At 44.4% G+C, this 14,578-nt stretch overlaps 1 protein-coding gene across 1 annotated transcript; it reads right to left on the bottom strand.

Moving 5' to 3' along the window:
* Positions 1-663: 663 nt before the first annotated feature.
* TNIP2 (TNFAIP3 interacting protein 2) lies at positions 664-8,257 on the bottom strand (the record flags this gene model as incomplete). Its single annotated transcript, XM_081999506.1, has 6 exons — positions 7,512-8,257; positions 4,820-5,125; positions 2,734-2,817; positions 1,903-2,184; positions 1,412-1,531; positions 664-945 (listed from the first exon to the last, which is right to left on the bottom strand). The coding sequence occupies exons 1-6, from the start codon at positions 7,977-7,979 to the stop codon at positions 664-666; spliced, it is 1,542 nt and encodes a 513-aa protein (XP_081855632.1). The 5' UTR covers positions 7,980-8,257.
* Positions 8,258-14,578: the final 6,321 nt, after the last annotated feature.

The raw sequence follows: 14,578 nt of genomic DNA, 5'->3' as shown, positions 1-14,578 counted from the left end.
AAATGTGTAAAATGGCACAGAAAAAATAAATATCCCTGTACATTGTTTCTGTGCAAAAAGCCAGGCTAGTTTTAGTCAATATCCAGCCCGTTTATGTTTTCTTCACTTCTCCTGATTGCAGTTGAACACAAGGATTTTCAGATGAGTTGGCTGAAAGTTCAGCCTCCGTAGAAAAGAAAATACTTTCGCTTTTAACCCAGATAAAGCACAATAAGATTTTTTCCTATCTTCTGCCAAAATGCTCCTCCTCTGTTCTTCAGCCTACATTTTTGGAAGAGGAGGAAAATTTCAAGTTCAGTAATTTTTTTCACGAGCCTTCAAACTGCTGTAAGGAGTTAAGACTCGAATACAAGTCAAGCTGCACGCTGAAGCTAACTGCCACTGCAAGTTTCAGTTTAGTTTGTAGTAGAATTTGCATTATGCTTGCCTTCCTTGTAGTTGTCAAAAATAATTCTTCATAAAAACACTTTGCTTTATCTTGAAGTCTTTCATACAGTCCAAGAGAAGGTGAAATCAAATAAGAGGTAGATTTTGTTCATCCTCCTAATTCCTAAGAGGTGTCCATTTGAATCACTCTGTTGCAGGACTGTAGGAGATATGTATAGAGCAAAAGTTTTACTGTCTGTAAAGTAGTGATTGACTTACACGCCTTGCATCACACGGTCACTGACAACATTCAGCAACATGCTTGAGGAATTCATCACTGAGTTCATCACTGAAAAACCTCATACAATGAGGGCATCTAAGTTCACCCTGTGCCCTGCTCTCAGATCCCGAGTTTCCATTGTCCGCAGGAGGAGAAGTTTTTTCAGACTGTGAAGATGTTCTTCTCATGCCTGTTTGGCCTGGGCTATTGCCTCGTAGATGTTCAACGTTCGTCTGTACATACATATGACTTTGGTCACCAACGTGAACTCTGAAATGACTACCTGTGTCTCTCGAGTCCTAGAAACAGAAAAAGGAGCTCTTGAAAAAGATATTCTTTAATAGAATATTTTATCACCTTTATCTGAAACACTGTTCATGTTTTTATCATTTGTAAATAAAATATGCATCAGCTTTTGCGGTTTTATTAATATAGTTGCAAAGCAGGCTTGTAGAAAACACAGAATATAGTCAGTACGCTACTTTAAAGATGCCACTGTTACAGAGTTATGGCCTCTTCTAAGGATTCACCCTTACTATTTTGATCCAAACTAGAAGAAAAATGGACTGGGAAGGGGTATTACAGGGATATTATTGGGAAGCATCTCCACTACAAGTGACTATGAAGTAATGAAAGTTTTTGATAGCTGCACTGAGCTGAAATGGTTTTAGAAGTACTAAGATTATTTTTTTAATATATTTATATTTTAGTCCTGGATCCTGTTGACATGCTTTAATAGAAAAAAGTAGCATGTTGCTTTCTTACCTGTCTTCTAGCTAGCTGGTGCTGCAGACATTCAACTTCTGCCTGAAGCTCTTGTATTTTACTCTGTGCTCGTTCTCTGTCTGATCTCTCAGATGTGAAATCATCTTTATAAACTAGGACCTGAAAAAGAATTATGATGTTAATATTTTATAAATTAAAGCATTGGCAGGTCAGATTTAAAAATTGAGGTTTTGATTCCTTTGTTACTTATTCCCAGAATCTCAAGATTATCTTCTCTATCATATCTGTACTTTAAAGGTATTTGTACTTCTTTTTCAGATCTTTCATATTTTGTATTAAAGCCAGCAGAACCGCATGTGGTTCTTTTAGTGAGTTGACTTTAAATGTGTGTTGTTAAGTATCTGTATAGCCAAATGCAGTTAGACAAGCGGCAAATGTCGAATGAAATAATTTCTTTTTTCCCCCTTGGACTTCAGTGGTCTGGGGAAAAACTAAGAATTCCCATCTCTAGGAAAAAGAAACTTAATGACCTGTTGCTCCAGCATTTGTATGCGCTCATTATCTCCTTCACTAGCCTTCTTGACATCTTCCAATTCTCTTTTTGTTTTTATGCATTCATTCATTTTTTCTTCCAGTAGCTTGTTTAACCGGAATATCTCCTTGTGCATCAGGTCAGAATTTGTTTGTGCTGGAGTTACACCATGCTGCTGCTCCAGTTGTGACTTCATCTCTTTTAGCTGCAAGTGGAGTCGCTTCACATACTCATCCCTACTCGCATCGTATTTCTGCCATTTTGCGTTTAAGTCTTCCACCTGAAGGATTACCCAGGAGAGTCATGAAGAACATGAAGACACAAACTTCCAAGCTTTCATAGACTGTCTATATGTGCAGGACCAAAATTTTCTAAAAGGTAATATAATATGCTGACTCAACCACTGAGTGAGGATAAATCACTCCAGAGGAGAGCAGAAGACTGTCATGCTGTAAGCCAGGCTCTTCATGGCAGCCTTCCCCATTCGCCAATCCATAGAGACAGTATTAAATAATATGGAATGGGAGGGGCTGGCAGTCTCCCTGGGCCTAGCATTGTCCTCCTGAGGCAGAATACTGATGCATGGCAGGAACATGAAAATTTTCTTCTTCGGTGTATTTTTAACAATAAAAATTCAATACATTACAAATAATGTAGTAAGTTCTTAGCTAAGGGAACAAAGACTATGTGCCATGTTGAAAGGACTAAGAAAAATTTTGGACCTGCATTAAACTGCCATTTAATTAGATTAACCAGGCCTTACCTATTCCAAATTTACTGTAATTCAAAATAATCAAATCTTAATCTTGTACAGAATGAAAGCACTCACGTGAGCTACTTTTTGTTTTAACATCCTGTTTTCATCTTGTAGGTTGCAGATAAGAGCTTGAAGTGAAGTTTCATTGTCTAAAAGCTGTAATTTGCAGATAAAGGAAGTGTTACTTTAACATAAAAATCCCAAATGCTACTTAGCTATGCTGTTAAACTGGAAGTAATCTTTTTTTTTTAAATTCCTCTAAAACTGTTTGCTATCAGTGAAACAAATACATACATCTAGGTCTACTTATTTCTATACAGTACATTTCTAAACACTAATGGTATAGCCTACAGCTTTTATTATTAATAAGTAGAGCAAAAATGTACTCAGGTTTTTACCACCTTGGTATTGCTTTTAAATAGATCTGTGTGGTGTCATAAAAGCATACCTGTCTTACCAAATTCTAAGCCTATGAAAGGTAACAAGAAAAATACCAGACATTTTACATGCACAAGGGTCTATGCTGATGACAACAAAGCTTAACAGTTTACACAAACTCCTTGGAAACTACTTGTTTGGAGCAAGGGGAATGCATGACAAAGACACAGATATGCCTTCATCTTGCTTTGTTGTTACTGTCAATTTTGGCCATACTAGGAAGAAATTACTGAGGGGGGAAAAAACCCTGCTTGCTAATTAATTGACTAAAATTATACCTCTCTCTCTTACAGTTGTGACATCTGCTTAAAAAAGCCCCGGTGTACATGAGTAATATAGAACACTTTTGTACAAAATTCCCTAGAATCAGCTAGTAATTGCATCTGAAATTTCTCTTCTTCAACAGGGAAGTCCCCACTGTATAAGGTTAGCTACTTATTACATATATGAAAGTCAATCAAGTTTCCTGTCTATCAATTACAAGTAAAATATAATAATACTTTATATTATATATAGAGTATATATGTATATGAAAATACTTCAAGTCCCTTAAAAAGTCCTTTTTTCTCATACCTACGTTGACCTCTAACTATTTCTTACAGGTAACTTCAACGTAAGTAAGTTTTCTTTGGAAATGCTCCTGGGATGTTTTACAAAGTGGAAGTGAGCATGTATAGAGTTTATCATAAAAGCATAGATGAGTGGTCATGTGAACACAGCATTACCACTACGTAGCAGTAAGAGCATGAGACAGAATTATTCTTTTTTTGTGAGAATTGCCTGTAGCATCCTGCTCAATACTCTCATCAGTTATTGGAGGAGCACCTCTAATGTTATTTCCTTATGGTATTATCATGAATAACCTAACACAACTCCGAACCATCATGACTTCTGGAACAACAGAACAACAGGATCTACCTCTACCCTACGCTGAAAAGCTTCAGCTAAGGTGATAATGCGGCAAAGCCACACAGCCATTAGCAAAGTATGCAAAAATCCAGGTGTTTCTTTGTGCTCCTCAGTAACATTTCTGCAACCTTCCTATCATGAAGCAATTTTTCTAAATGTCCCTGCTGGAGAGAAACAGTGCCTTGCACTGTGAGGCCGGGGGGGAACCCCAGAGAGGAAAAAAAGGAGAAAAGAAAAAAAAAAAAAAGGTAAGACACCTTGACTCACTATTCCCTAAGCAACTTTTTGTAGGCCTGTACTATGTGTGCAAAGCCAAATCCTGATCTGGGAAGACCACGTGCTACAGAGTTCTTAATATAAATACTACTTTAAAATACTTCTACTTCATTTTGTGATTTAGATGATTAAACAAGTAATCAGGAGATACCACCTTCAAAAGCACAGCTCCATCTAGTGGTGCACAGAAGCATGCTGCAGTATAAAGAAGGGACTGTCTCCTGAATATGCAGGGAAAAACGGTAATTATGGAGTTGCTGAGGTTGGAAGGGACCTCTCAAGATCCTCTCTTCTCAAAAAAAACCCTCTAATGATGAGATAAGTGAGATGGCCAAAATGCAAGTGATTGACAACTGCTTCCATCTTAGATTTTTGGTACTCGGAATTATTTAGAGCTTGCCATGGTAGTCTTTCACCCTACATGAAATTATTTAAAGGGATGTTTCTCACCGCTCCCCAGTTACAACTACCATATTGTAACGAACACCTCAAAAGCTAGTAAGACTTTAAAGAAACATAGTAGCAGTAAGAATACCTGATTAGATCTTTCGATAGGCATCTGGTCATCTGAATTCCCCTTCTCTTTTCTTTGCTTCTCTTCTAGACATTTTGCCAGGTGTTGACACATTTCTGCTGTGGATGCTAATTTGCGTTGAAGCTGGTGAGTTTCATCAGTGAGTGAACGGCACAAAACATCGCTGGTGGCCTGCGCCTTCTCTCTCTCTGCCAAGGTCTTCTGAAGTCGTAAGAATTCTCTCTCCTTTTCATATGGAGGCTGATTTATCATCTGCTGTATCTCTCCATTTTTCTCCTCTAGTTGCTGATTTAACTTCTCTACTTCCTAAACATAGGGGGAAGGGGAAGTTATTTAAAAGCAAAGCAACTCAAAAGTCAAAAATATGTCAAGGACTGAATTCCATATTGCAGTAACTCCATATTTCTCCTATACTCACTGCGAAGGACTTGGAAATAGATTTATTTTACTTTTTATATAGTCACTCGACCTTGGAGCTGACAGATCAAAATCAAGAACTGCTTGGATAGCCTTACAAGCACTGCCTAGTCAGCAGAAAGAAGAAACAACCAGCAAAAAATCAGAAAGATTTCATTAAAAGATATACAGCAGCAACAAACTAAATGTGGAACTTAAAAGAAACAAAGTCATTTAAAGGGAATAACTATGGAGACTGAGAAATGCTTACTGGTCCTGCATTCTAAATTACCAGATAGTGGACATTTTCTGAAAAAAAAAAAAAATGGAACCGGAAAATCATCTTATCAAAAACCAGTGAAGTGTATTCATTGCCTGGCACTATCACAAGGACAAAGCAGAGGGAGCATACACAGCAACCTTCCCACCTAGGAAAGGATGAGTGGTAGGGACAAACAAAAGAAAATGAAATCCATGTGGCAGCAATGGCTCTGTTTTGGCCATAGCTGACTCTGCAAGATGCGTGAGGGCATCAGACATATTCTTAGGAAACAACCATGTATCTTGTTGCCGCATGTTCTTGTTGAACTGGAAGCTCTATGGGATCATCCGCACTGCATTAACGTCTCTGCAGGTGCCTAGAGATGAAGTTTGCTTTCTTGCTGGGGTAAACCAGTAACTTTGTAGTACCATGCATCTGAAGTACACCAGCCCTGACTTGGTCAAAAACAGCTTGTGCTTGATCTCTTCAAAAAGAAGCAGATGCTGTAACAGAAACCTCTGCAGCGCAGCTCCTACAGATTGAATGATGATGCCAGTGTAGACCATGAGACAGGTACAAGCTTGACTCTACTGTTCCAGTTCTTAGGGATTTCTAATGGAACTGTAAATCACAGGGAGCAGCACTCCTCTTTGCCAGCACACAGGCCTCTGACTTCACAAAATGTCTGGGTTTTTTTATTATTTTTAATGACAGTGATTTAAGTGTTTCTAATTGGGCATTTCTATTTATTGCTAAAAAAGAATAAAATTAGTATCTAACTTACAGAAATAGCACTTGCTCTTATTACTGACATTTAAATTGTTCAGCATCATGCTAAATTTCCCCTTTGCTATAAGACATTCAGCAGACTTCAAAATACATTCAGATACCACAGGTTTGTGTCTCTCTGCAAAGTGTCAGTATGATCATGTCTTACTACAAATTTCCAAACTTGAACTTAGTTAAATGTATTTTAGGTGAATGTCATATATGGAAAATGTTTTGTATAAGCATTAGGTCAAGAGATTACTTATGACAAAAATACTTGTTTCAATTTTAAGTACTGCCTCTTGGTTTGGAAATTCCTTTATGCAGCTTCATATAGAATGATTTAAAATTCTTTAAGTATCTCAAACTGAATATGGGAAAGTTTCAATTACAGTAGCAAAAAGAGCACTTGTGTCAGATGTCACTTGTCTTAGTGTTGAGACTTTTTTCCTGTCATAAAAGATACCGATTTCCCTAATCTACGTCCTCACAATCCAGGCTTGCGAGTTACTTCTCCAAGTATTAACGCGCTGCCCTAATGTCAACACAAAAATCCATTTCTAAGGGCACTTCAAAAAAACCCCACTTTAACAGAAAAAGTGGTGGCATCAGTTGTTTATCCTACAGAACAAAACTGTTGCACCTGATAAAGAGAAGGTACCTCTATCACCTGATACAGAACTTCCAAATTTAGGGGGTTTTTTTACTATTTTTCTTTCTCCTTGTGAAAATAGTTGCGTGAAGATTGATAATGCCACTCCTAAGTTTTTGTTTCAGGATTTTACAGTTCACCTTCTTGAACTTAAGGCAGTGGGAACTACTGGTGGATACAGACGGCAGAGTCGCTTTGGGCACAGTCCACCTCTGGGCACACAGCGACAGAGCAGGTCCAGTCAAAGGCACCAGCATTGCACGACGGGGCTCAAAACATTTGCTCTCTTGTCCGGGCTCTGCTACCGCCAGCTCGCTGTGCCACCCCGGGCAAGTCACTTAAACCACGCTGTCGGCGCTGGTGCCTGCACACCCCCATCCGTTTCCAGAAACGCCAAGTGAGCCGTCTGAATGCAAAACATCTGCTCCCTCCATTCAAGACAACCGCTGCCGGCCTTACTAAGTTTAATTACTCGTTTCTTTCTAGAGAGGAGCGCGGAAGCACAGCCCCCGAGGCGAGTGCTGCTGCCACTCCGCGGGTACGCACGCACCCCTTCGCCCAGGGCGGCGAGGCGCTGCCTGCCAGCGCTGTTTCGAGGCCATTCGCGGTTTTACCTGGCTCAGAACTTCCACTCTCCGCGCCGAGAGCCGCTCGCTGTCCCTGAGCTGCTCCCTGGCCCGGCCCAGCTGCTCCAGCAGGCTCTCCACCAGCGAGCGGGCCGGCTCCGCGCCTGCCGCCCCCGCCTCGCCGCCTGCCGCCGGCGGCTGCCGGGCCAGGCTGCTCCGCAGCTCCCGGATGGTCGCCTCCTTGGCAGCCAGCTGCAGCTGGAGGTGCTTCAGTTGCTGAGCGGACTCGTGGTACAAGGTGCAGAGCGCGTTGTACCGAGGCACTTTGTTCTTCAGGCTCCTGTTTTCCCGGTGCAGCTTCTCCAACGTCTCCTCCACCTGTTTGAAGCGGGCCGCCAAGGGGTCCGTGCCGCTCCCCTCGCTTACCGAGCACATGGCCGGGGAAGCTGAGCCGCGGTCACGCCGCTGCCCCTTCTCTTTCTCCTCCAGGGCGAGCAGTAATCCGGCCAGGTGCATATAAACACGAAAAGGAGCCAGGCAGGGCTAGGGCTGCTGCTGTTCTTGCTGCGGCCTCGCTCTTCCGCCTTCCCCGCCGGGGGAGGAGGACGGCCGCTCTCCTTTAAGCGCTCGCAGGACCCACCTGCTGCCCTTCCCCGCCGCCTTTCAACAGGCCAGCCGGGCCGGGCCGCGCTCCGCCTATGTGGAGGGGGGATCCCCGCCGCGGGGGCGGGAGCCGGCCCCGGGGGCAAGGCTGGCCGGGGAACCCCGGCAAGGGCTGGAGAGGAGAAAAACGCAGCCGGGGTTGCGCGGGGAGAGGGGGGAGCGGGCGCGGGCTGACAGCCGGGGGAAGAGAGGGGCCCCGAGGCGGGCGGGCGGGCGGAAGGGGGCTGCTGAGGGGTCGGGGGAAGTCCGGGCAGAAGGAGGGGCCGCTGTAGGGAGATGGCTGAGGGGAAGGGAGACTGCTGCAGGAGGGGCCGCTGAGGGGGGAGCTGGGCCCGGGGAGCACGAGGGGCCGCTGCGGGAGCTCCAAGTCGAACGAGGGGGAGTGGAGACCGGTCGGGGGAGGCGGCGGGCACGGTGAGGGTGGGACTGGCGGGAGACCGCTGAGGGGGAAGAATCCAGGGCCCTTCGCGGGGCTGGAGGAGGGGGCTGGCCCCGGCTTGCGAAAGCCCCGTGTCGCGGTTCCCCGGCGCCGTACAGGGACCTTCCCTCCCGGCAGCGGCGCGGCGCGGCCCGGCCACTCGCCCGACGCCGGCCCCGGGAGGTGGCCGGGCCGGCGCATGCGCCGCGTGGCACGGCCGGCGGGGGCGTCTTCCCTCCCTCAGGCGGAGGCGCCGGAGCGCGGTGTTGCCTTGGCGCTGCCTGCTCCCTTAGAAAAGATCTCGAAGAGAACGACATCTTCCAGTCATCAAAGTTGATGTCATCATCTACGGTTTATGCCCTCAGGATTGCACGTGGAGATAGAGTTCGTGAGTAAATCCAGCTGCCTGACACTGAACCAACAGACGCCTGTCGGCCCATCCTGTGGTGGGTAACTCTCTGATTAACAGGGTAGAGAGAGAACCTGTTAACCACGGCCAGAGCTGTGAGCTTGCTCTGGTGAGGTATTTCTCATATAAATAGAGGGTATGGTAAGCTGGGCTAATGTATTTTTTTCATTGGTTTAGTTATATCCACATCATAGTGTTAGAAGAGCTTGGGAGGAGAAAGCCTTTAATCAGTACAAAAATAAAGCCCAGGTTACATTTTGTTATTATTTGTAACAATATTTATTGTGTATGTATATATATGTACGCATGTATATAATAATGGACACATCACAGAGCTCAGCACACAGTCGTATTGCACTAGGTTCCGTGCACTTGTAGAAGACATTTCTGGACCAAAAGGCACATCTGTCCAATTACAGAATAGGTGAAAATCACCTCATGCCAGCAGTTGGGGGGGCAAAAAGAGACGACATTAGTCAGTGTGATAGAGAGCAGCCTCGTTGTGTTAGCACTTTAGCCGCTCATAGGCGTCGTGGTAAGAAGACACAAAAATGAAGAATTTGTGTGGAAGAATTTACAGGAGTCGGAACATGATGAACAGAGAAGATGCTCAACTGCAAAGTCAAGACGCTCAGTTCCACTGGCAGTGGATTGAAAGCCTTGCAATGCTGGTGCAGCTGAAATGCAAGGTGTGCCATTTTGGCCTTTCATGAAGACAATGGGTATAAGTTGAAATGAGAAGTTGCAGCTGGATATAAGGAACAGTTTTGCTGTGAGGGCAATTGAACATTGGGGCTGCCTTGAGCAGGAGTTTGGGCTACAGACCCCCTGAGGTCCCTCCCGATATTTATCTGGTGATTCAATTCAGCAATAACAGAAGGGTGGAAAGTGGTTATCTTGTCACCTCAATTATGCTAGAAACGGTTATCTAAAAGGCTGGGAGTGACACATTCAGAACAGTCCCTTATTTTAGCTACTTACAAAAATATAACTGGATTTTATGGGGCTAGAACACCCTGTGTGACAGAAAAGGGCAAAACACTTAACACCAGAGACCTGTATCTTGGGCATTTGTTAATTCACAGAATCACAGAATCACTAGGTTGGAAAGGATCTTCAAAATCATCAAGTCCAACCATTAATCCAGCGCCATCATGTCCCCTAAACCATGTCCTGAAGCGCCACATCCACACGTTTTTTGAACACTTCCGGAGATAGAGACGCCACCACCTCCCTGGGCAGCCTGTTCCAATGCTTGACCGCTCTCTCGGTGAAGAAATTTGTCCTAATATCCAGTCTAAACCTCCCCTGGCGCAACTTGAGGCCATTTCCTCTTGTCCTATCACTGGTTACTTGGGAGAAGAGACCAACACCCACCTCACCACAACCCCCTTTCAGGTAGTTGTAGAGAGCGATAAGGTCTCCTCTCAGCCTCCTCTTCTCCAGACTAAACAACCCCAGTTCCCTCAGCCGCTCCCCATAAGACTTGTGCTCCAGCCCCCTCACCAGCTTCGTTGCCCTTCTCTGGACACGCTCCAACACCTCAACATCCTTCTTGTAGTGAGGGGCCCAAAACTGAACACAGCATTCGAGGTGCGGCCTCACCAGTGCCGAGTACAGGGGCACGATCACTTCCCTACTCCTGCTGGTCACACTATTTCTGGTACAGGCCAGGATGCTGTTGGCCTTCTTGGCCACCTGGGCACACTGCTGGCTCATGTTCAGCCGGCTGTCAACCAGCACCCCCAGGTCCCTTTCCGCCGGGCTGCTCTCCAGCCACTCCTCCCCAAGCCTGTAGCGTTGCATGGCGTTGTTGTGGCCAAAGTGCAGGACCCGGCACTTGGCCTTATTAAACCTCATACAGTTGACCTCTGCCCATCGATCCATCCTGTCCAGATCCCTCTGCAGAGCCCTCCTACCCTCCAGCAGATCAACACTCCCACCCAACTTGGTGTCGTCTGCAAACTTACTGAGGGAGCACTCGATCCCCTCATCCAGATCATCAATAAAGATATTGAACAAGACCGGCCCCAGAACGGAGCCCTGGGGAACACCGCTTGTGACCGGCTGCCAGCCAGATTTAATGCCATTCACCACAACTCTCTGGGCTTGGCCATCCAGCCAGTTCCTCGCCCAGCGAAGAGTAAACTCGTCCAAGCCACAAGCTGCCAGTTTCTCCAGGAGAATGCTGTGGGAGACGCTGTCAAAGGCTTTACTAAAGTCCAGGTAGACAACGTCCACAGCCTTCCCCTCATCCACTAGGCGGGTCAGCTGGTCATAGAAGGAGATCAGGTTGGTCAAGCAGGACCTGCCTTTCATGAACCCATGCTGGCTGGCCCTGATCCCTTGGTTGTCCTGCACATTTCATCTTATAGATAACGTAAATACCCCATGATTAAGGACACTGAAAAATCTATGTGTGGAAACGAGGGAATGCAATTTTTCACTCTCTACTGGTAGTACAGAGTTACATCCTACAACCTTAAGGCACGGTTTTGCTGGGAAGAAGGTAAAGTTCCATACTGAAAACACCTGCACTTTATAGTTTGCATACACATTAGTAGGTAAAGTAAAAAACTACATAGACTTCATTTTGTATTTTCAGCATCATTGTGCTGCAGTCAGAGCTAAATGAAAAATTTGGAGCAAGATTGCTTTTGCTGACTGTCAGAATATTTTGTAGAAACATATGGTGAAGCCCTAGTAATGGAGATATTTTGGTTTCGTGCCAGTTCAAATAGCAAACTGCAAGGAAACTCAGAATTCCCAAGTGTCTGCAGATAGGGCAGTGATGTCCTTATACCAAACATCAGGGAATTTAGTTATCTATCAAACAGAATACCTTATAATACAGTTATATTTGTGGTATTGTATCAGTGTATTAAAATCAAGCATTGCATCTGATTACTGAAAACTTGGTATTAATAGTGCTTTGGGTAAAGCTAGCACTTGCCTGAGGAAAACACCACTGACTTGAGGGAAATTTGACCTGCGTAAGCCTTGAGTAAGAAACTGATCCCATATGTTCTCAGGAATGCCCTGAGATGACTCTTTGCTTTTGTCAATTCTGAAATACAGAGGAATTCCTGGGAATTCAGTAAGAGAAGCTGGTGCCAAAGAATGAGTCACGTCTTAAGACATGTTTCTTAGTGTATCTGGCTTTTCCTGGATTGCCTCTCGTGTTCTGTTCATGAGATTTGCCGATAAAGCATCTGGTCTGTGGAGTGGCATGTTTGTCCTTTTTTAGTTTTAGACAATCAGATTAAGGCTTATTAAGTACAGTAATTCTGGTCAGAAAATAATTGCATGAACAGCAGGTATACTCTGCACTACTTTATATAAACAAAAAACTTTATTTTCCATACCTTACTGGTCTCAACTTGAAATATAAGGTGAAGTTTGCTTTAACTCTTTCCCAGTATAGGCTGTAACAGGATATTAAAGCCATGTGAGAAAATTCTGAGTTGCGTGTTATGGGAATTACTATAGCGGGAATCCCTTGTTGCCAGCCAAGCCAGGAGCAAGGAGAGAAGTTTGTTGCAGTGTTAAACCCTATAACCTGGCCCAAAGGGTCCAGGGCTGGAGATTGTAATGGAAATACTTTTACATTGTTATTACCCATGATTCGAGTTGCTTGTTATACGAATTACTACAGCAGGAACCACCTGAACCAATGGAGGAGAAGCCTTACAAGAAGCAGTGCACATGCAGCAGTGACCCGACCCGAGCTGGCTTTGGTGCCCAGTAACTCCAACACACCACCTCGCCTGTCCTGAGTGACCTCCATAAGAGATGGAGCCCAGAGTCATGGGCTAAGTGAACTGAATGGACATTTCAAGGACATTTGAGGACATTTTACAGGGGTGGTTCATAGACTAAGGGAGTGATATCTGTGTGTTATATCAAAGGATGGGAAGGGGGGTGGTGGTGAATGAGGTTGCGTTGGATAGTGTGGGACCTGAGCATGACATAAATTGTATGGAATAAGGGGTGGAGAATGTGCTGGTTTTGTCGGGGGTAGCGTTTATTTTCTTCACAGTAGCTGGTATGGGGCTGTGTTTTGGATTTGTGCTTGAAACTGTGTCGATAACACAGGGGTGTTTTTGTTTCTGCTGAGCAGTGCTTACCCAGGGTAAGCAGTGCTGATCAGAGTCAAGGCCTTTTCTGCCTCTCACCCCACCAGCAAGGAGGCCGGGGGTGCACGAGAAGCTGGGAGGGGACACAGCTGGGACAGCTGACCCCAACTGACCAAAGGGATAGTCCATACCATATGTTGTCATGCTCAGCATATAAAGCTGGGGGAAGAAGAAAAGGGGGGACATTCGGAGTGATGGGGTTTGTCTTCCCAAGTAACCGTTAGCGTGACAGAGCCCTGCTTCCCTGGGGATGGCTGAACACCTGCCTGCCCATGGGGAGTGGGGAATGAATTCCTTGTTTTGCTTTGCTTGTGTGCGCAGCTTTTGCTTTACCTATTGAACTGTCTTTGTCTCAACCCATGAGTTTTGTCACTTTTACCCTTCTGATTCTCTCCCCTATCCCACTGAAGGGGAGTGAGTGAGTGGCTGTGTGGGGCTTAGTTGCTGGCTGGGGTTAAGCCATGATGGACTCATAGATTAACCATAATTATAAGCTGCAGCATGTTTACACTACTTACATGGGAAGAGGTGAACATCCTTTATATACGTTACTACATTGGATGTTCTGATAATTTAATGTTCTACATATTTTACAGTTGGAATGGCAAACTCCTGGAGAGGAGTTAGATCAAAGACTTTCAGGATTCCTGAAACTGGGTGAACTCATTGTTATGATGTATGTATGTAGCCACCTCTCTGCATTGAGGCTCTGATTTGGATCACAACATTCCTCTTTCACTCTTGTTTTCCATATATATACATAAAAATATTTAGTGTATTAGGAGAAATAGAGTGGGTTTTATTTATTTCTAATGTAAGCTTTTCACCACCTTTTTTTCACAGTTTGAACTTTGGAGGATGTCAAAACCAAAAGTGTTTTGATGCTTAAGGCAGAGTCCCAGGACCTGTGTCCTAAATCACAGTAAGGCTGAAATAATCAAAATGAAGACCCATGACATTGGTCAGATCCAAAGCAGTCCTCTTGCTTTCCCTAAGAAGTGTTTCATTCACGTTTATTTGGATTAAGATGGTTCAGTCTCATCTTTATAGGTGCTGGTAGATAAGCAGAATATATACTTGTATGTATCTCTCACAAGTCTTTTCATCAGTTCAGACCTATATCCAGGCAACAAGCTTATATTATGCCGTCTTACTTTTTAATGCCTTAGATTTTTCCTGCAGTTCACCTTTCTGTGCAGGCTTTCTGGCATTCTGGATATTCCCCCTCGCCACGTGTTTAGCTATTTCAGGCCCTGCTTTAGTTTCTTCAGGATATTTTCCCTTTTTGCAGTTTCTCTTTTGTTGGCCCAAGGCACAGTAGTACCAGTTCACTGGGTCTATCCTTGCAAACTGGGATTTACTTCTGTTGCTGTCTCTTGATCTGAGTTCAAGCAGTATGCTTCGTGCTTTAGGAAATTCTATCATTACCTAACTGATTTTTGAGCTGCGGTTTTATTTACGGGAAGGTAAAAAGTTTTCTGTTTGTTGA

This window comes from Phaethon aethereus (genome assembly GCF_964289735.1).
Source record: "Phaethon aethereus genome assembly, chromosome: 4".
In the NCBI taxonomy this organism is placed as follows: Eukaryota; Metazoa; Chordata; class Aves; order Phaethontiformes; family Phaethontidae; genus Phaethon; species Phaethon aethereus.
This window is presented reverse-complemented; position numbering and strand designations above follow the sequence as displayed.